At 42.3% G+C, this 19875-nt stretch overlaps 2 protein-coding genes across 2 annotated transcripts; both read left to right on the top strand.

Moving 5' to 3' along the window:
* The first annotated feature begins 1910 nt into the window (after positions 1–1910).
* tp53inp1 (tumor protein p53 inducible nuclear protein 1) lies at positions 1911–9786 on the top strand. The gene is made up of 4 exons (XM_062538482.1): positions 1911–2116; positions 3259–3621; positions 6253–6706; positions 7175–9786. Exons 2-4 carry the CDS (start codon positions 3405–3407, stop codon positions 7422–7424), a joined length of 921 nt encoding a protein of 306 aa, XP_062394466.1. The 5' UTR covers positions 1911–2116; positions 3259–3404; the 3' UTR covers positions 7425–9786.
* A 3834-nt stretch (positions 9787–13620) lies between these two features.
* ccne2 (cyclin E2) lies at positions 13621–19378 on the top strand. The gene is made up of 12 exons (XM_062537683.1): positions 13621–13641; positions 13956–14005; positions 14140–14218; positions 14327–14380; positions 14944–15089; positions 15390–15525; positions 15995–16141; positions 16539–16634; positions 16776–16910; positions 17023–17134; positions 17362–17519; positions 17919–19378. The coding sequence occupies exons 2-12, from the start codon at positions 13992–13994 to the stop codon at positions 18024–18026; spliced, it is 1185 nt and encodes a 394-aa protein (XP_062393667.1). The 5' UTR covers positions 13621–13641; positions 13956–13991; the 3' UTR covers positions 18027–19378.
* The last annotated feature ends 497 nt before the right edge of the window (positions 19379–19875 follow it).

Raw genomic sequence — 19875 nt, 5'->3', positions numbered from 1 at the left:
TAGCATTTATGACAAACAACCTGTTCCCATATGAGATGATTGTGTTTACAGATAAGTTGTTTTATTTAAATGACTTTTTTAAGTCATCTAAATAAAACAATTTCTAATTTGTACTTCATATCTATATACATTTCCACATGCTTATCTGTATTAAGATAAAGGACATTTGTATACTATGTATAAAGGAAATTTGCTGTTTTGGAAAATGCTTTTTTCCCAGACCTGATAACATATCAGTGTTATTACTACATATACAGTGCTTCAGGTGTGACCTTGTTATTTTCCCTCTCTATTTTCGGTTGGAGTGAGGAAAGTGTGACGCTATGCGAGCGCTCTGAATCATCATACTTACATCATCTGGAGAAAAAAGGGAAAATATTTGCTTTTCAGGAAGAGTGTGTCCCTTGCTGTACACAAACACAAGCATAAGCCTAAAACTCTCGGGCTGAAGAGCTAGTTCAGGGGGCAGACGGCTCTGACATGGATAGGTCATTCCACCCTATCCCGGTCCTGGTCCCTGTGTGTGTGTACTGTATGTCTGACTCTGCAGACAGATCTAAATACAGTCTCTGACTCTTTCAGACACAGGAAGTGTTGATCCCTTTGGCTGGGCTGCATCTCAGAGATAACTTTTCTCCCCCTCTGACATGCATTTCCCATTCTGTGACATGTATTCTTGTGTCGCTTCGCAGTCTCTGTAATAATCCTGCATGAGGTTTCCTGCATTAATACGATTCCTACAAGTCTGATGAGATGTTGTAGGGTCTTTTTTGCCTTCAATATTACAATTGAACATTTTGCCATTTCACTAATTCCGTATAGTTTTTGTTGCATTGATTCCTAAAAGGCCCAATAATTAATGTATAGTAATACCATAACATTTCATGTGTAGTCTAACAACATGCATTAGGGCAAGAAGTGATTACCGTCAATGCTGCCCTCTCTGATTGCAGCTGCAGAGAGGGTTTTTTTTTTGTTTGTTCACCCATTAGGCCTACATTGTTTTTGTGAGGTTGACGATGCATTGGTTGGGCCCCTTTGCTTCTCCCTCTGGTACCCCCCTCATCTCATTCGGGGTGAGGGCTTTGTTGTTTTTAGGGTGACCTAAATACTGAATGGGGGATCAATCCATAATCTCTTTTGTCGAGACCCCTTTCTCCTGCTCCCAAGACTCCGGTTTTAGGAAGAACCCATATCTGTGGGATGCTTCACTGGCTTTGACATTTGTTCAATATATTTCATTAACCTAATGGACCTTTGGTGAACTATGCCAGACTGCTCGTACTTGGCTTCTCACCAAATGGTTGCAGGCTTGCGATAACTGATTTGGCATAATCAATATACTCGTCATCGCTCATGTATGTGACAAATAAATGCACTGCTTATATCAATAGTTCATGTATTCTATCACATTGTCACGCGAGAGGGCAGGAGAAAAAATATTGTGGTAATTTAGAGTAATTGCTATTTACAGCCAAGATGGTTTGAATAAAAATCCATCTAATGAAATCCATCCAATCTATCCCAGAAAAAAAATACTAAGCCTACCACTAGGCCTACAGACTGGTCTGGTTGCCTATTCTGGAGGAGAAATAACATCCTGATGTTGTCACTGATTCAGGAAATAGACCGACATTTGCAAGGATTTCCATTTGAACTTTGAAAATGTCAATGATTTTCCTTTCTTCAATGAAGAGGTCAACACAGTATCTGTCACTCCAACACACCAGTTCTTCCTCCAGGCAGGTCTTTGCCCAGTCTTGTCTCCTTCTAGGCTGAGTCACGTGCGTTGGTGACAGTCAGTCAGAGCCAGTAACAGAGTTTCATTGGCTGATGTGATCGCTCTATCACCCGCCCAGTGGGCCGTCCTTCGTGACGTTCCACCCGATCAGCTGTTAATGCTCCACAACAATAACAACAAAGGGTGTAGTTGAGACCTAGTCGGGGCTAGCGAAAAGAACGACGTTGCTCCGAATTCAGGGTCCAGAAACGTTAATTTCTTCTGCGAAGAAAAGCAAATATATTTTTGTACCTTGAAGAAAATATCTACCTCAGAGTGTTGTTTTGTATGTCAAGATATTTTTTGCTGTTTACATTTTTCTTCCTGCTGCCGCAGGTGAGTTTGAGCTCTTTGTTGTCTGACGGAGGAAGGACAAAAAGTTCGTTTGAAAGTAGACTTGTAAACTGTAAGCTTGATAAATATAGACTGTCGAGATTTGAAAACTCTTCGTGTATGGAGCGACATAAACTATTAAATGCGCTATGCAATCAAAAGTTTTAAAAATAGACTATTTTTGGCATGCTATTCAGATGCATCGTAGGACGCCTACCAAAAGGGCAGGCCTTTTTCCTGAAAGTTTGCAATGCAGAGGATATGACAAGCTATCCGACTATTCTGCTGAAAATTATTTTATTCGACATTCAATATTTTCTACGTTACAGTTTAGCTAGACGTTTGTGGTAGCATCCGCCCAGTCGGTGTAAGGTTACGTAGAGCCCTCAACCCCTCCTCTTGCTGGCGATCAACAAACCGTCTCCAGCTAGAGCGCTACTGATGGGCTGTTGGCCGCTTTAAACCGTTAAACTTATGACAAAGTAGGGACGTGGGACCATCAGATTTCATCTTAGGCTATTGTACTATACTATTCGTACAATATATGGCCATCACGGTATAGGTCTAGCTTGTTTGTTGCAGACCAAAAAACGCCAAAGACTATGGTTACGTAATTCGCCAGCACACGCAGCTTTGTTCTGTTCTACGGGCAGAGTCCTGTCATGTTAAAATAGCTATTTGTCTTTTCTGCGTGACCTGGGTTATCAGTGATGCGCATCTGCATAGGCTATGTGTTCAAATGACAGTTCCGTTGTTTTGTTAGTCTAGTTTCAGGTACATCCTAGTGTTTGGCATCAGATGTGCTGCGCTCAAACACCGCTCTGAGCAAATGTTTGCATTCTATCCTGCTGTAGGCTAGTTGATGGCACGATGATTGGGATTAGGCCTACAATAACTTGTTTCTGTGCTGCTTTAAGTTTTAATCACCTCAAGGCAAACATACAGTAGCCTATGTCATATTAATTTGGAATGCCAACATAACATGAGAGGATATTCACATTGTGCTCTGAATAAAGTTGCAGATGTGAGAGTAATTAATATTGACTCCATATACCCACTTGTGTTATAACTTGAGTGAATTATGTTGTTATTACACATGATATAATGTGGGAATTGTTGTTTCTTCCTTTTGTTCTTTTCTCCAGGCCTTTCTATATTTTGTGTTTGTTTTGCACACTTTTGGAAACTATGAGTGACATTCAGAGTGCCCTCCTTGTCAGATGAGCACCTCGCCCCTCATGACCGTCCGCACCTTCCGGGAAACTTTTCCGAGCAGCGGCTCCCGCAGCTGATGACCAAAGCACCCCACCCTCTCCCTCCGCCCGCCGCAGGTCTGACCTGTCCAGCGCAGCCCCCGGTCCCCAGGTCCACAGCCGACGCCACCATGTTCCAGAGGTTCACCAGCATCCTGTTCGGAGACTCCGTGGAGGACATCCGAGGAGGAATGGCCCAGCCAGGCTTCGATGAGAAGGAGGATGACGACGAGTGGATCTTGGTGAATTGCCTGGGTGAGTTATCCTCTACCTTCCCCGCCCGACACACATTAACTGCTAAAAGGAAATGATGCAACATATTTTGAACGTTGCACGCATCCCATCATGAATCACCTGCCCTTGAGCACTAGGCCTACTCTTGAAGCACTATACCTCACAGCTTTAGTCACCACTGTTGTCAGTAGTCTTTATCTGTATTTTATCTCTACTGTCCATTTAAAGTGAAAACATCTCATTGTTATTATGGTTCATATCGTGGATGGGGGCTCTCCAAAATAGACAGCAAACATAGTTTACCTCTCCTCATAAGGCTTATAAATATAACATGGTCTTGAGGGACTTCAGCTAAGTTTGACATCATGGGTCAGCTTTTAGCCACCTGGACTTCATAACATATGCCTCCAAAGACAGACTTTATGGCAGACATCAGGATGCTACTGTAACACCAGGCAAACAGCCAGAGTCTGTTTTTAAAAAAAGATGTTGGATGTTGGCAGGACTATTGCTGCCAGAAGGCGTTTTGCTGGTTGTAGGGTGTTTGTGTACGTGTGTGTACTGTATGTGTGTGGTGGTGGTGGTGGTGGTGGTGGTGGTGGGGTTGTTGAGTGAAGCTAGGTGTCTCATATTATACTGCGTGTGAATATTTCAGGTGCAAGGCTATCTTAGCCGACCCATATCTTTGGATGGGGGGGGGGGGGGGGGGGGGGGGGGGTGGTCGAGGGTGAAAGGAGAGTTGAAGGTTTACAATTTAAGGATAAGTGATGACTAGACTCTTTAGACTGTATAAACAAAAGGACCCCAAGGGTCACCAAGACCGCCACAGCACGTGTTGGATTACTGTTTACGTTGAGCTGTAGGAGGAGTACATGTATGTGCATAGACTCAGCTATAACCATTTAACCAAGCAGGTTGTGAACTGGATGTCGTTGAAAGGAAACCATTTTTATTTGACCAACTGCTGCATAAAAGAGCACATTATGCTATCTGGCCATGCACTGGTTAAGTAATGTGAATGGCCAGTCTTATTTGGTTATTAGTACAACCAGTGTTGTAGCTAGCTAAGGTATTCTTATTAAGGTAGGGCAAGCTTTAGGAAGAAGAGAGATGCTATTTTAGGCTGTAACTATTGGCCCATAATTTGGGAACACATAGCCAATGGAACAGCTGTTCCATCAGACGTCAAAGTTTGAAAGTTTCCATTGGCTGAGATGATACATGGTGCTGCGTCTGAGAAGTTCTGCCATCACCTATTCTAAATATGAAAAAGATAAAAATACCTGCACTGCCCACTAACACGTTCATTAGTACGTCATTTTCTTGCTTTGAGTTTAAACCTCAAGGCAAGCGCAGCTATTATCTTTTGATCTTTTTGAAGAACTGAATAAATCTGAATCTGAAATCCACATTTCCTTACTTTTCAGTCTTTTTGGTGCATCATTGATATTTAATTTTGCTTTCAAATGGCCACTCCAAACATGGGAAGGCTTCCTCCAAATAGTTAAGCTGATCTGCTTTAGTGTCCTGCAGCTGACGACACATCAATGCACTGTCTTAGTTATTTGTAGTTTAGTCCGGGTCCTCTCTTCATGTTTTCCCCAGTAGAAGGGAAGCTCTGTAACTTCCAGCTCTGTTTGGGTTTTGGTTGGTTTGCCGGCCACCACAGCTGCCTCACCTGATTGAGTGGATTAGAGTTTAAGTGGCTTCAGGCAGTACGCCACCAAGGCCCCATAAGCTGTTTAAGCGAATGCAGTCAGGATTACAGGCAGTATCACCCAAATGTTTGCTTTCAACAGCACAAAAAAACCCGGGCGAGACTTCCATCTGTCTCGCCCGGGGTATGGAAGATGTCGGAGGATCAGATCATCAGATCTAAATTGTTGGGCCTCCGGTATTGATGTGATAGGAGTAGGGGTGTTCTTCTCTGGAGCAAGAATGGGTACAGATCAGAATGATCAGAATGTTTTTTTTTTTACCCAAAAGGTGGCCTGGTATGTCCCACCCTATAATGACTAGTCTACTGCTGTAGGCAGTACATTTTGGGATGCCGAAACTCACTGTGTAGATTGCTACCATGAAAATAGATCGTGTAAGGGAAAGTAATTACCTCCTGGGCTCTGCAATTTCAACCTGAAAGTTCAGAGTGCTTTAAAACCCATGAAGCTCTCTTGCAAAGAGATAGATAAGGTCCAAGAGTTCGCTTGACTGTTTGATTTTCTCAGAGAGATTTCCAGGGCACCTCTTTGCTAGATGCCTTTGCGCCCTCTAAGGGCATGATGTGTAACTGCAGTTCTTCGCCATGTTTCTCTCTGCCCCTTCCTGTCCCTGTTCCTCTCTTGAATAATTGTTTTGTTGTTTGAGTAGATTTGCTGATATTGTTGACATTATTATAAAATGTCATAATGCATATAAGTAATTTTACCCTTATGATATGACAAGCTCTAATTGATGAAACTTTCTGTCCTCTACAAAATTTGTTGTCACCTATCAGGTTTTGAACCAGAATTTGAATTTGAGCATAAATGTACCTCTTTATTGGTTAGAGCCTCTGCTTCGGACTGAGATGTTTAACTTTGTCCTGAAAACCAGAGTAGCAGTTAGTGATCTCCATACTGACCCTTGACCTTGTGTCTTCTTCCTGACCTGTAGCCGAGGCCCGTGCAGGCTCCTGTGGGGAGGGCCTGGTGGAGATTAGCCCCGAGGACCTGGCTGACCTGGAGGCCCCTTCTCCTGACCATCCGCTTCGCTCCTACTCCTGCTCCTCGCTGTACTCGGCCGCCGACACCGACCTTGACCCAGAGGATGGTGGTTTCTTGCGGCTGGATGCGGCAGGCGAAGGCGAGGAGGAGGAGGAGGAGGAGGACGACGAGGATGACGAAGGAGAGGATGGGGCGTTTAAGGGCTGCGCGTTGGAGGAGAGCTGGTTCATCACCCCGCCGCCGTGCTTCACCGCTGGGGGTCGCACTCCTGTCCTGCTGGAGACCAGCCCCCTGGAGAACCTACTGATCGAGCACCCGAGCATGTCCGTCTACGCTGTCCACAACCCTCGCCACGCCAGCCGACCCCTGGTGAAGGAGAACTCTCATGAGCCATCCCTGCACAGGTAAGACGCCAGAGAATTGTTTTGTGCTGAATTCATTTTTTTATGATTTTGAAACATTTGTTGTTCGATGTAATATCTACTATAGTATGTTCTAGAATGACTCTTTTGCGTATCTTTAAGGTTGATAAATGCCTTGACTAGTTCAGCCAACACTCTGCAACCATTTACTTACATTTACCTCAACCAGGACTTTTACATTTACTCATTTGGCATACGAGTTGATCCGAAGCCATATTGTAAGCCAAAAACTGGTTTCTGAAAATGTATTTCATTCCAGTCGTATGGCTTCATGTGAGAGCTACACATGGTCTGAAATATCAGTGTAGGAACTTATATTTTGTTGGTGCCCTTGTCAAACGTCTTGAATTTCCCCTTGGGGATCAATAAAGTATCTATATATCTATCAATTTATCAATCAATCAATCTATCTATCTAGCTAACGTCCAGCTCTGTTTCTCCCGTTGTCAGGACGGAGGTCCAGCGCCGGCCGAGCCACTCTACTGGCTGCTATGCAGCCGCCTTGGCCGCCCATGCCAGCCTCCTGGCGCAGGTCAAACATGGCCGCCTCGCGCAGCGGATCCGGGACAACGTGGATCGCCAGAGCCTCTCCCGCAACGCCCTGCGCCGTCTCAACATGCTCCGCGAGGGCCGGCCCCGGCATGCCAAGTCCACTACTGGGCTTGTCCATCAGCCTGGCCAGAGGCACTTCAACTACTGAAGCCGCCCCCCTTTCACCCCTCTTCCCATCACTTGCCCTCTTTCTGCCCCAACAATCAGCTCTCCAAACCACCTCACCACCACCACCTCCATGGCCAGGAATATGTCTTTCACAAAGATGTAATAATGGAGTACTTTGCAAATCAGAGCCTTTATACCGTAGGTCACTTTATTAATGGCAGGTTTGCTCGCAACTGGATAGATGGTTTTGAGGCTTGTCATAGAGGAGCAACACCAATCCCACTCCATTTTTGTCTTCTATGCTTTGAGCTGTGCGTGCAAGCGAACAAGTGTGTGTGTGTGTGCGTGTGTGCGTGCGTGTGTGATTTGTTGGTTAGTGCCAGAGCAGACAAGCAGATGGGAATTTTGCCTTCTTAATAAGCCTCAACTGGTGCTCTACTACCAAGAGCCAGGTGAACGGCTCATCCCTGGCCATGAAGAACAGTTACCACACAAAATGGCAGTGTAGATCCTCAGTGTCGTTTCAAAGCCATAATAACTTCTTCAGGCTAGTAACACAGTCTGTCTTGGGTAGAGCAAACTTTGCTGTGATTTATATAGATTAGTACTTACACTTTTATTTTGTGAATTAAAAGACAGAAAATGTTCAATAATGGGTGTTTCACTAACAGCCTCGTTTGACTTGTAGACAAATAATGTAAAATATATATAAAATGGGAAAAAAAATTCCAAAAAATATTTTTTGAAAGGAAAAAAAGATGGCTTATATATTACATATCAGTATGAATTTGTGTATGCGCGTATGTTATTCTGTGTATGTATGTAAGTAAACCACAGTTTGTTTTGGTTTTTATCTCTAAATTATGTGGTTCATTGTATGGTTGTGTAGTTCTAGATTCCAGAATGATGAAAAATGTTGAAAAAAAAAAAAACTTTTTGAATATTGTATCTTTCTTGTAACTTGTAAATCTGCAGTACACTTCTCAGGGTCAGAACTCTTCACCTTTTACTAAAATGCAGATTACTTGATGGATGTTAATTGTCTTGTACATACTGGAAAACCTCTTAAAATTATCAAAATGTGGACAATGCCTTGTGGAGATGTTTGTAATCCGTGGAACTTCTTAAAGGAGAAAAAAAAGGTGTTTTTCATTGAAGCAGAAAAGAAGTCAAATGCTTGCTTGAGGACTGTGAAAATTATTTCTTTTTTTTTCTCCTCAATCGACTGTTAAAACGTATGAAGATGGAGTGAAACTATTAGTATTTTTTTTAGTTATTTTTACAGTACAGTGATCTTTCCATAGTTTAATGTGTGTCTGGTTTGGTTTCATAATCTTAATACAATCCTTGCCCAATAGAAGTGTACCAGTTCTCAGAGCAGCAGTCTTTCCTACTGTTATCTGTTGTTATTCCTTACTGCCTTATGAATACCCCGTGTTGTAGGTGGAGACCAGAGGGCCATGATTGTTCTGCCCAGACTGAATTCTTTTGAAGGAAAGGGCAGTAGGGAATGACTATGGACACCATGCACCTTCCAGATTCACTTGTTGTTTTTTTTGTTGTTGTTGCTCTTAGATCCAGTGCAAATGACTATTAAGTGCTCACTATTGTTTGGTTGTTACTTTTTATGTTCTTCTTTTTCAAGCAGTTGGTAGCATACACAAGACACTATGTTATATAGCTATTTAGGACAGTTGTCTTTGTGTATGTGGCTGTGTGTGATGTTCTAGTATGACTGTGTGAGCTATGTATGCTGTTTCCGATTCTTATTTGTTACTCAGTTCAAAAGACGAAGGGAACGGGAGCTGTGCGAATTGTCTCCATTTTCCGCGAATATGCTGGACAAGCCCCCCACCCCATCTTTCTCTCAATTTCGCATATGTTTATCACAGGGATTCTATTATTTTTTGCCTTGAATTGTGTTGATCACGTGCCTTCCAGGTTAAAACATTATGACAATGCATTTACAGAGAACTTGAAAAGTCCAGTAAGGACACAACCATAAACAAAAAGCGAATTTCTATGCACAGGGGTTAGAATGACTCTGTGAACCACTTGCTCTGTACACCTTTTATACACAAAATGTAGCAGACCTCTTTTGTTTAATGTGTGAAGTGTATTTCTGTGGCATTTTTTTTTCATTGCGTGTTTAGACTGTGCTTTCAAACGATTTTTATAGTTTACTGGAATTATACAGCACTTTGCCAAAAGTGTAGGGTTTAGTATCACATTTATTTATCTGTATTTGTTCTTATTTTGAACCATTACTAATGTCATTGACTGTTTGTATTTTCATTTTAATTTGCAGATGCAATTATGTAGCCCGATCTGTTTCACTGAAATGCATTATTTGGTAAAACCATGTAAGCTACCAGTCTTCAATAAAACGTTTCATTATACAATTTGGTTATATTTGCCCCTTTTTTCTGCCATAGGCAACAAATGAAATGCTCATACAACAGGCTATTTGTAATGTCAGCAATCACATGCATACCATCCACTGATACTGGTTAAAATATTAGACCTTCTCGACACAGCGAGGGAAATTACATGTAATACTTATGTATGTGAGCATTTCATGTAAATAGCCTCATTGGAAACATACTTACTGAAAAATCTGAATCAGCTTTATTGGCCAGTTTGCGTAAACAAACAAGGAATTTGACTCCGGTTGACTTTGCTCTCAAAGTACAACACTCAAACAAGTAAAACACAAAAGAACATTATAAGACTATAATGAAGGGCACTAGAATAAGGCTGTGTATAAGAATAAATACAGTATGTACATTTGAAAATAAATGGACCCGATGGGTGGTATAGGGTAATGCAATTGTCCGGAGGGGGAATGCGGCTGGGAATGTCTGTCTCCTTGTTGTCCCTGTCAAGGTTGCCATAGTCGTGGACACCTTAACAGGCACAAGCCAGAAAAAGCAATTGAAAAAGAGGGTGGGGATAGTTCTACTCAGTACTGGGGTTTAAGAGTAAATATAAATATGGTGCAAGGCAGTTCAGTGCAATGGTGATTAATAACGATATTGTAACTGTTAGATTGAAGTGCACATGAGGAAGATGAGCAGAACAGGTTGATTGACTTTGTTCGGTGTAAGGGTGGGTGCTATTTCTGAGTGTTCAACAGAGTGACTGCTTGGGGGAAGAATCTGTCTTTGTGTTGGCTGGTTTTGGCAAAAAGTGCCCTGTATCGTCTACCAGAGGGAAGGAGGTTGAATAGTTCGTGACCAGGATGTGAGGACAGCTTTTTCCTGCCCTTTTTCTGACCCTGGACTGGTACAGGTCCTGCATGGACGGAGGGGATTCTCTCTGCAGCCCTGATTGTCCGTTGCAGTCTGGCCCTGTCCCGTTTGGTGGCTAACCCAAACCAGATATTACATTAAATTACATTTGTCATCTGACACTTTTTAGCCAGCCAAATGGTAAACATTTTAAGCTTTTTAAAGCAATTCTCACAACAATTCTAGGAAAAATGTAAAAAGATATATGCAGTAAGAATAAGTGGATCAATGAGTACAATTGTCCGGAGGGGGATGAGGCTGGGAATGTCCACCGCATTGTTGTCTTTGTCAAGGTTGGCATGGTCGTGGACACCTCAACAGACGCAAGCAGGTGGTAAGTCAAGGATCAGCAAGACTAGTTGTACAGTGAGAGGAGATGTTCTCTGAAGAGCTGGGTCTGAATGAGGTGCAGATGACAGACTGAATGAAGGCTGAGTAGAAAGTGGTCAGCAGCTCCTTAGGCAGATTAAACTTCCTCAGCTGTCTCGGAAAGTATAACCTCTGCTGGGCCTCTGGATAGCGTCAATGTAAAGAGACCATTAGGTCCTGTGAAATGGTTGACAATGGACACTGTGTCATTCTGAATGGCGGGGTGGGGTTGGGGGGGGGGGGGGGGGGGGCTTCTCCACTGTCATCTCCACAGGCTTCTTGGGGTTAAGCTCCAGGACAGGTGGTTCTGAATGTACCACTGGACCAGCTGTTCCACCTCCTGCCTGTAAGTAGACTCATCACCATCCTGGATCAAATAAATGACAGTTGTGTCAGCGGCAAATTTCAGGAGTTTTACTGACTCTTTGAGGTGCAGTCATTAGTGTAGAGGGAGAAGAGCAGCGGAGAAAGGACACACCCCGGTGTTGACAGTCAATACTTATTTCCCCCACTGTATAGGCTATATTTATACATAATATATCAGAAAACTTGCAATACAAAAATGCATTGATTTAATGTAAATAATCAACCGTGGAAGGCTTTATTTGTATAGCTATTTCATAAACATGGAACACAATAACAAAAAAAATCAGTCCTTCCTCTTTGTTGCTGTGGCTGTTTACTATCCAATCAGCAACATATAAGAAATATTATGCTAACATGCTTATGTTCTTATGTGTTGTGATTATATGACTTACAGACGTTTAAGGAACACAACGACCAAAAAGATGGGATGCCTAAACCCTTAACCCCCTACAAGCACGCCATATGGCAACAGTGGCAAGGAAAAACGCCAATATTCCATGGAGAAACCTTGAGCAGGACCTGACAGAAGAGCCCATCTGGCTGCAGCTCTAATGGCAGCATGCAGAATAATCTTTACAGGATAAGGTGAGTTAACTAAAAGCTCTCTTATACAGATATGTTTTCAGGTCTTTTCAATTTTGTTTAGCCTATTAATTTATTTTGTTGCCTATATTCACTTGTCCTTGCATAGGCATAGTCATAAATAGGGTATTAACAATACAAAAAGCTAATGTTTCACTTATTAAATTTCCATCTCTAGGGTGGAATACCTTGTCAGAATTCACTATGTGACACATTCTCCTTGGATGTTACCGGTCAAATACTGGCTCAAGGATTTGTGGATGAGAGCTCACGTTGTCTGGACAAAAGACAATAAGGCTACAAAGTAGCCATTTTACATCAATCGCCTCTTAAGGATCCTACAAAAATAAAAGGCTACTTCTCTTAAGTTGATAATAATCGGTGAAACTGACAGGCTAGCATATCAGAGGCTGAAGTGACAGAATGTTATAAGGGTGTGGAAAAACTTCCACAGTTCTGTCTGGTTTGTTTACATTTTCTAGTAGAAGCACGTTGTCGCAATTTTCTCCCTCCTTATTGGCTAGCGAGCTCTCCGGCTCCTCCCACATCAGGAAATGTCACCCGGTGTCTCACTCTTCACGAACAAAATTGTTTAGAACTCATGCAAAACACAAAAACAACATAAGTAGTGAATGGTAAATGGTATATGGGGTCCTTCCCCGTACTTTCCGCCCAACCGGAAAATAGGGAAAGTGTTCTTTTTTCAAAAAAAGAATCAACAAAAATCGCTATACCATCTGATGAGCACAGTCCGATGTCCCAGATCTTTCTGTAGTCTTGAAACAATACCGTATTCTGGAAGCTTTTGAAAGCTTTGCACGCATAAGCCCCAACATCACTTAATTTAGTTTTTGAATGCTTATTTTAATATTTGGAGCGCTAAAAGTGACCGCGGACACACATGCGCATTGGCCATTGGTGGGCGATATAAGGATTGGCGCCGGCGCCAGCTGATGCATTCATTCATTCTGCTTCGAAGGTAAAGAAAAGGCTGACGCGGTTTCTCTGCGTACATTTTTGTGTTTTTATCCTATTGCTTTATTTTTGTTTTCCGTACTGTTTGCAGGGTATTGCTTATGTGCAAAGATGTTTGCTTTAAATGCAGTTTACTTATTTGATGGGCAGAAATGGACTTTAGGTCAAGTAAATACCAGTGCCGTCGAGTTTACATGGTGCTAGCTTTACATATGACAAAACTCGCAATTTACCTTTTATCAGGAACTTTTGCCAGGGATAGTAGTGTATGGTTGTAGTTCTTATCCATTTGCATTTGGAGGTCGTTTTCAGAATACAATAGAATTGACAAAACCTTGAGGTTGAGAATGTACAAGGACGTGGCACAATTTACCAACTCAGCTTGATCTGATATCTGTTAGCGAGCTAAGTTAAGCTACTTGTACATAGCTGTGGTAGTCACCGACTTTAAGTATGTTCATATGGACTTCGGGTGTAAGATTGTTAATTTCTAATAGAGTAGTGTATCTACTGAAGAGTGTGGCTTTTAAAAACTATATGGCAATCTAAAAAAAAAACGTTAATTGGTGAGTGGAGTAGGGTGGCTAACATAAGGATACTAGCCTACTGAGATCAGGTTGTCCTCCCGCTTAATACAAATTGGCGCGTAGGACTGTATATCGAGTTCGAGCTTATGTAAGTTAACATTGATGGTTACTGTAAGAACAATATATCATTTATAAGTAGTTGGCCTTACATATGTACGCAATTTATCCAAGAAATGTCGGATGATGCACCTTTATGGACAGGTTTTGTGTTGAAGTTCGATGAGTGGCTTTGTTGCCTTTCTGGTTTAGGTCGTAGGTTTTGGAAGTTCGCTATCATAGTTAGCTAAGTTATCTTAATTAGCCTAACTTCAAATCACCAGCTTATCGTAAACTAGCTTTTTGCTGTGATGATGTTTTCATGCCATGTTCGTTGTCAGTAATTGACCATGTCCTCCTTTTTAGGTACTATTTTATCATCCAGACTTCGCCATCAAGAAAATGTCAAGACGCAGGTAAAGTAACTTGAATCAGCTAGATTATCTCTAACATTAGCCAGTTTCCAGTAGTTACTGGGTTGGAAAAGAACCCTTATGTGTTCTGTGCTGCATTTCACCCATTCACGTTTTTTTTTTATTACATTTTGCAGTGGTCGCATCACTCTGCAAGCAAGAAATGAAAATGCACCAGACACGAATGCCACTTTGAACAGAAAAAGAAAATCTGAGGTATGTATTGTTTCGTGTTCGATATTAGAAATGAACGTTTTTTTGAATCACTCATTCTCGTTGTGGCCTATTTGAGCTTAACGCTAAACGTTAATTTACATTTCACAGGAGTGCAATAAAAAGATGCCAAGTGCTGCTAAGAAGCAAAGTTATGAGATTCAGGTAAGTGATCTTGGGTTGTCATGTTTTGTTGGTTTATAAGCGAGGTATAGGGTTCATGTTTTATGAACTATGTTAATAAAACTTAGTAAAAATTGCAACATGTTTTTCTGTCTGGCCCATCGTGGGGGTTGTGTGCTAATTCGTTTGTTGGCTAAACTGTGTCAGTGGGCTAATCGATGCGTTTTGGCGCAGTCGCCACAAGTCTGGTCCCTCCCTTTTCCCCAGCCCGCGTAATCGCAATAGCCATTCTTTGTCCCAGTCAAAGTTATGCATTTTGAAACGATTATGTAACGATTAGATTCTTTAATAATGGTTATGACAGAATACATTTTGCGATTGAGTATTTTATTCGTCATATTGTTTCGATGATTCATGTTTGTTTTGACAAATGCGTTGCGTAATGTGCGAGCCTAATGTTTAAGAAGTACAGTAGACTGCTACCATATTTATTCAAACAAAACATGAAGATATTTATTTTCTAGCTACCCGAGAGCCTTTTTTAATTGTGAGTAGTTGTATTTTGCACCTTTATATTGAAATGTATTTCTGGTTCTTCTCCTCAGAACCGGTGGCCAGAGGGAGAAGTTAGTCCCTGTGTACTCATCGAAACGCCTCACAAGGAGCTAGAGGAGACGGCCAACACGTCCAGCTTTAAGCGCTACAGATTCAAGAATCTTTTCATTAAGCCATCCCCACTTCCAAGCCTCAGGTTGGTTCCTTGTATTCGTATCTTATGGGCTGGGGGGTTTCTGAGAGTCAACACAGAACCCCATGTTGCTCCCCAGAAGATGCTAATGGGCCGTCTCTCCTGTTGTTGCCTGGTCTATTGTGTTCCATGACTTAAAAATTCAAATCTGCGTGGCACACCTCAACTGAATGGGTCATTAACTGTCCTTATTTGATGGTTCTCATTTGGTGAAATCCTGTTTTCACATTGCGTGTGTGCCCAACAAACAAATAGTGCTAGCCAAACACTGTTCTGACTTTAAGTTAATTGTGTAATTGACAGCTGGGCAAGCTCAGATGACGTGTGGATTAAAATGCTGAATAAGGAACTCAAGTACACCCACGACAAGAGCCTCATGGAACGGCATCCCAATCTGCAGCCCAAAATGAGGGCCATTCTCCTCGACTGGCTGTTGGAGGTAAGGAGATTAACTGCGGAGATGGTCTATACTGTAAAGTGGAGATGGTCTATAATGTAGTATATTGATTTGCAGCCCCAATATACTACATTACAACACAAGAGCTTTCATCATAGTTATGCCTATGTAATGTAATGGTATATGAGCAATTTACACATAAAATTGAGATTTTGGCAAGGCCTAGAGTGTGGATTCAGTGCCCAGAGAGTCTGTACTCTACTGAAAAGTGCAGTCCCAATACTGTGAGTCACGAGGCAGATTACTGAAACCCATGAGGCGATGTCTTTGCAGGGTGTTCATTTGCATGGCAGCTTGTGGTCGAAACATAGATCTCAGAAACGGCTCTCAGAACTGGGAACACAAAACAGCCCCCCCTGCTCAATACCTTCCCATGTTCTTCATTCTGGGAGGTTTCTTTCTCTTGTTCTAACTCTGTCTCTCTCTCTCGCTCTTTCTTTCTTTTGCGCAGGTGAGTGAGGCGTACTCGCTCCATCGGGAGACCTTCTACCTGGCGCAGGACTTCTTTGACCGCTTCATGCTCACCCAGAGCGAGGTGGCCAAAAACCAGCTGCAGCTCATCGGAATCACAGCCCTCTTCATCGCCTCCAAACTTGAGGTAAAGACAGTCCCGTGTATTCACCTTGTGTAATTACGATGCAATACACTCTGTCCCGAATACTACAAGTGGAGCCGTGTGTGATGTCCTGTGTTTTGTGTCTTGGCTGGAACAGCTAGGTGTCACATGATGATTACTGTCTGTTTAAGTTTATTTGATTGACAGAATATTTGTATTTGCTTGAATTTCCCCTTGGGGATCAATAAAGTATCTATCTATCTATCTATCTTGTTTTGGAGGCCTGTTACTCAGAATTGTGTCCTGGCCTTGTAAGGGATTGATTCTAGATTCTAGATTCTTGATTCTAACCTTCTAACCTTGTTGCTGGCTGTGTCCAGAGACAATTTTGACTGTTATTTGCCATTGTGATCAACACTGCGTCTTTGTTTCTGTGCAGGAGATCTACCCTCCGAAGCTCCATGAGTTTGCCTATGTCACGGACGGTGCCTGTGACGAGGAGGAAATTCTGGGAATGGAGCTCATCATGCTTAAGGTACACAAACATCCACTTTGTTGAATTAAAACCAAATGGGATCTGCTGGTAGTCTGTGCTTGGCGTCTGAGCTAGCCTCTTATTCTGACCGTGACACCGAGAGGAGCTTTTTGTTCATTTGATTTCTTCGTCGTTCATCAGGCCCTGAAGTGGGAGCTCTGTCCTGAGACCGGCATCTCCTGGCTGAAGCTCTACGCACAGGTGAACTCCCTGAAGGACGGCCCCAATTTCCTCATCCCGCAGTTTTCCCAAGAAGTCTTCATCCAAATCACACAGGCATGTCCTCCGTCGCCTCGGCTGCTCCCAGTGCAGCGTTGCTCCATGTCTAAGTGTTTGTGAAGTAGTTGATTTTATGCTAATGACTCTGTTTTGTTTTGTTGTTTTGCAGCTGTTGGATTTGTGCATGTTGGACATCAATTCACTGGAATTCCACTACGGAGTGTTAGCCGCTGCTGCCTTTTGCCACTTTACGTCTTTTGAAGTTGTTCATAAAGTATCCGGTAAGGAGGTCCTTGACATGCATTTTTCTCCAATTAGTTTGTTTCTCTTTGTCGTTGTCAACTAAAACAAAAATGTAAAGGCAAGAGAGTTCACTGTTTTTTAACAATGTTTTGACATAGTTGCATAAGTTCAGTGTAAGTGTTTTTAATTCTTCCCTGAGTTAATCTGGTTGTTACTGCTGGTGCTGTATATGTGCTTATGAGTTCTGTTGGTATGTTTGGCACAGGTATAACGTGGGAGAACGTGGCGGCCTGCGTAAGTTGGATGGCACCCTTTATGACGGTTGTCAGCGAACAGGAGAAGCCCGAACTGAAGGACTTCCGGAAAGTTGCCACTGAAGACCGCCACAACATCCAGACGCACACCGACTACTTGGGCATGTTGGTGAGTCTCAAGCTGGCATCACGTTTACATATCTGCCATATGTTGCATTCATAGTCACACTTACTAAGGAGTAGAAGATGATGTATCACGACTTACACAGTTTACTTGAAAATAACCAATCATGTAGTCTTTACATTATGACTGTTTTAATGTTCATGATAATGTTTAATGTTTAATGTTCATAATGTCATGACTGTGAAGGATTATCCATCATCAAACAGCCTGTTATTTGCAGGAAGATTAAACTTCATAAGGGTTTAACATGTACACAGCACTTGAATTTTATAAGACTGACATAGCATGAGCAAAATACCAGAGAATCTCTTCCATCAAACCTATGTGTGTGTGGAGATCTTTATCGCTTCCGGTTCTAATGCCGTCGTTGTGTTCTTTCCGCAGAACGACGTTCATGTGAGGCAGCAGGAGAACACGGACCGCTTATCTCCCCTCGCCGTGGGCGGCGTCCTGACCCCACCCAAGAGCACGGAGAAACCTCTAGGCCAATAGGAGCCTTGTGGACAAGCCACTCAACCAAGCGACCAGGCGAAGAAGCCCTATTTGTGTTGACATGTCTCTCGTTCAACCCCCTACTGAGATGTCCCCTTCCTGTCTTGTGCAAGGGGCGCCAGGTTAAAATGAGCCATCTCCGTGTCCGATTCGGGGATTTTATATCGTACTGCACGCCCAGCCGATTCAGTCCCCGACTTGCCTAAGATGGGGGGGTTTTCAGCTAGCATTGCTGCTGTTGGTTTTTTCAGTCTGTCTTCTCACCAAGGTTACTGTATGGCAGTACTTACTTACTTACCACCACTAGCAACACTAGCTATTGCTCCTTGGCCAGAGCTAGCAATGCAGAAACAGCCCAAGAGACAAGTTGGGGACAAAATGGCCGTTCATCAGGTGAAATGCTGCGGGCCAAATGCTGCTGATGTGCAGTTGAGAAGATTCAACTGTCGAGCTCTGAACACATATGTATTTTTTTTATCATGTATGTATGTGCGTGTACGGGGAACTGATTAAGTTTCTTGTGATCTTAGGAAAAGCCCACTCATGTCATTGGTGCTATATGCCATCGTGGCCTATCTGTGATGTGTCTGTGTGGGTGTGTGAGAGAGATGTGGTAAATTGAGATGGCGTGCCCTTGAGACGCAGTGTGTGTTTACTGTGGCCCATGTGTTTGAGTGAAAGAGTCATTGCCACGCGCGTGTTGTGCCGTTTGCGTTCCAGTGCCGGAAGTAACATTCCTGGAAGACTTGACATGTTTTTACAGCTATTATTATTATTTGGAATGAAAAACAATGTGTGTGTGTGTGTGTGTTGTGTGTGTATGTCTGCAAGAGTTGAAGTTTGGATTAGAAAGTTAGCCAACTTAACTTCGAATGATTGCATTGTATTTATTTTTATACATATATAATGCAGCAGTATTTTCAAACGTTGTACATTGCCAGCTGTTTAAAAAAAAAAGGAAAAAGAAAAGAATTTTACTCCTTATTGCTGCCAAAGGCAAATATTTAATTCTAATGGTTTATTTATGAATTTTACTACCTTTGATTGAAGATGATCCAGGGCTGGGGACAGATGTAAAGTGTAGCTGGAGCCGTTTTTTTTACTTGGTATGGCCTCTGCCCCAGTTCTGGACGGCTGAAGGCTTATTTGTGACTTGACAGAGGATGGGGAGGACAGTAGAAGCAATACGTTACCTCCTAAAGACAAGTGAAATGGGACTGCATAGTACAATGCTGAGCAGATGTTCTTATCTCTGTATAACATATGACATGTAAATACATTAGATTGTGAATGTGTGTAAATCTGTACAAGCAAAAAAAGAATGTAAAAAAATAAAGCATTTAATGTCAAATAACAAGAAAAAAACGCCTTTTGTTGTGCTTGTTTTCATTGTGGCCTTTCTGAAAAAAGAAAGAGAACTATCAAGAACCAACAGCTTTGACTAGAATTGTACATATGATGTTGTTGTGGACTTTGCTATTTGGTGGTAAAATGGAATTCTATGGGAGGGCGGGGAGAACAAACATTTACTGTCACATTCCAATGATTGACACTGGCACACTGAGGAGCTCTGCTCACTGAAGTTCGTTAGGCCCCTCAAGTCACCTCTTCCACTCATTATTTGTTCATGTTGAACTAGTGTTAAAATAGACAGCTGTGGCGCATACGTTTCTGGCTGTTTAGTAATTCATAGAATTGTTACAGTCAACGACTTGTTTTAGGGTTGAATCCAAATGACTGTTACCAGGGATGAGGATTTAAATATAGCGCAGAAACACTTGCAGCCGAAATATTAGTTGCATTAGGATTTTGGGGAATAATTGGTTGTTTTCCAGAAGACGGGGACCAA

Source organism: Sardina pilchardus, chromosome 6 (genome assembly GCF_963854185.1).
Source record: "Sardina pilchardus chromosome 6, fSarPil1.1, whole genome shotgun sequence".
Lineage (NCBI taxonomy): Eukaryota > Metazoa > Chordata > Actinopteri > Clupeiformes > Clupeidae > Sardina > Sardina pilchardus.
Note: the sequence above shows the minus strand (reverse complement) of the source record. Positions and strands in the feature narration are given on the sequence as shown.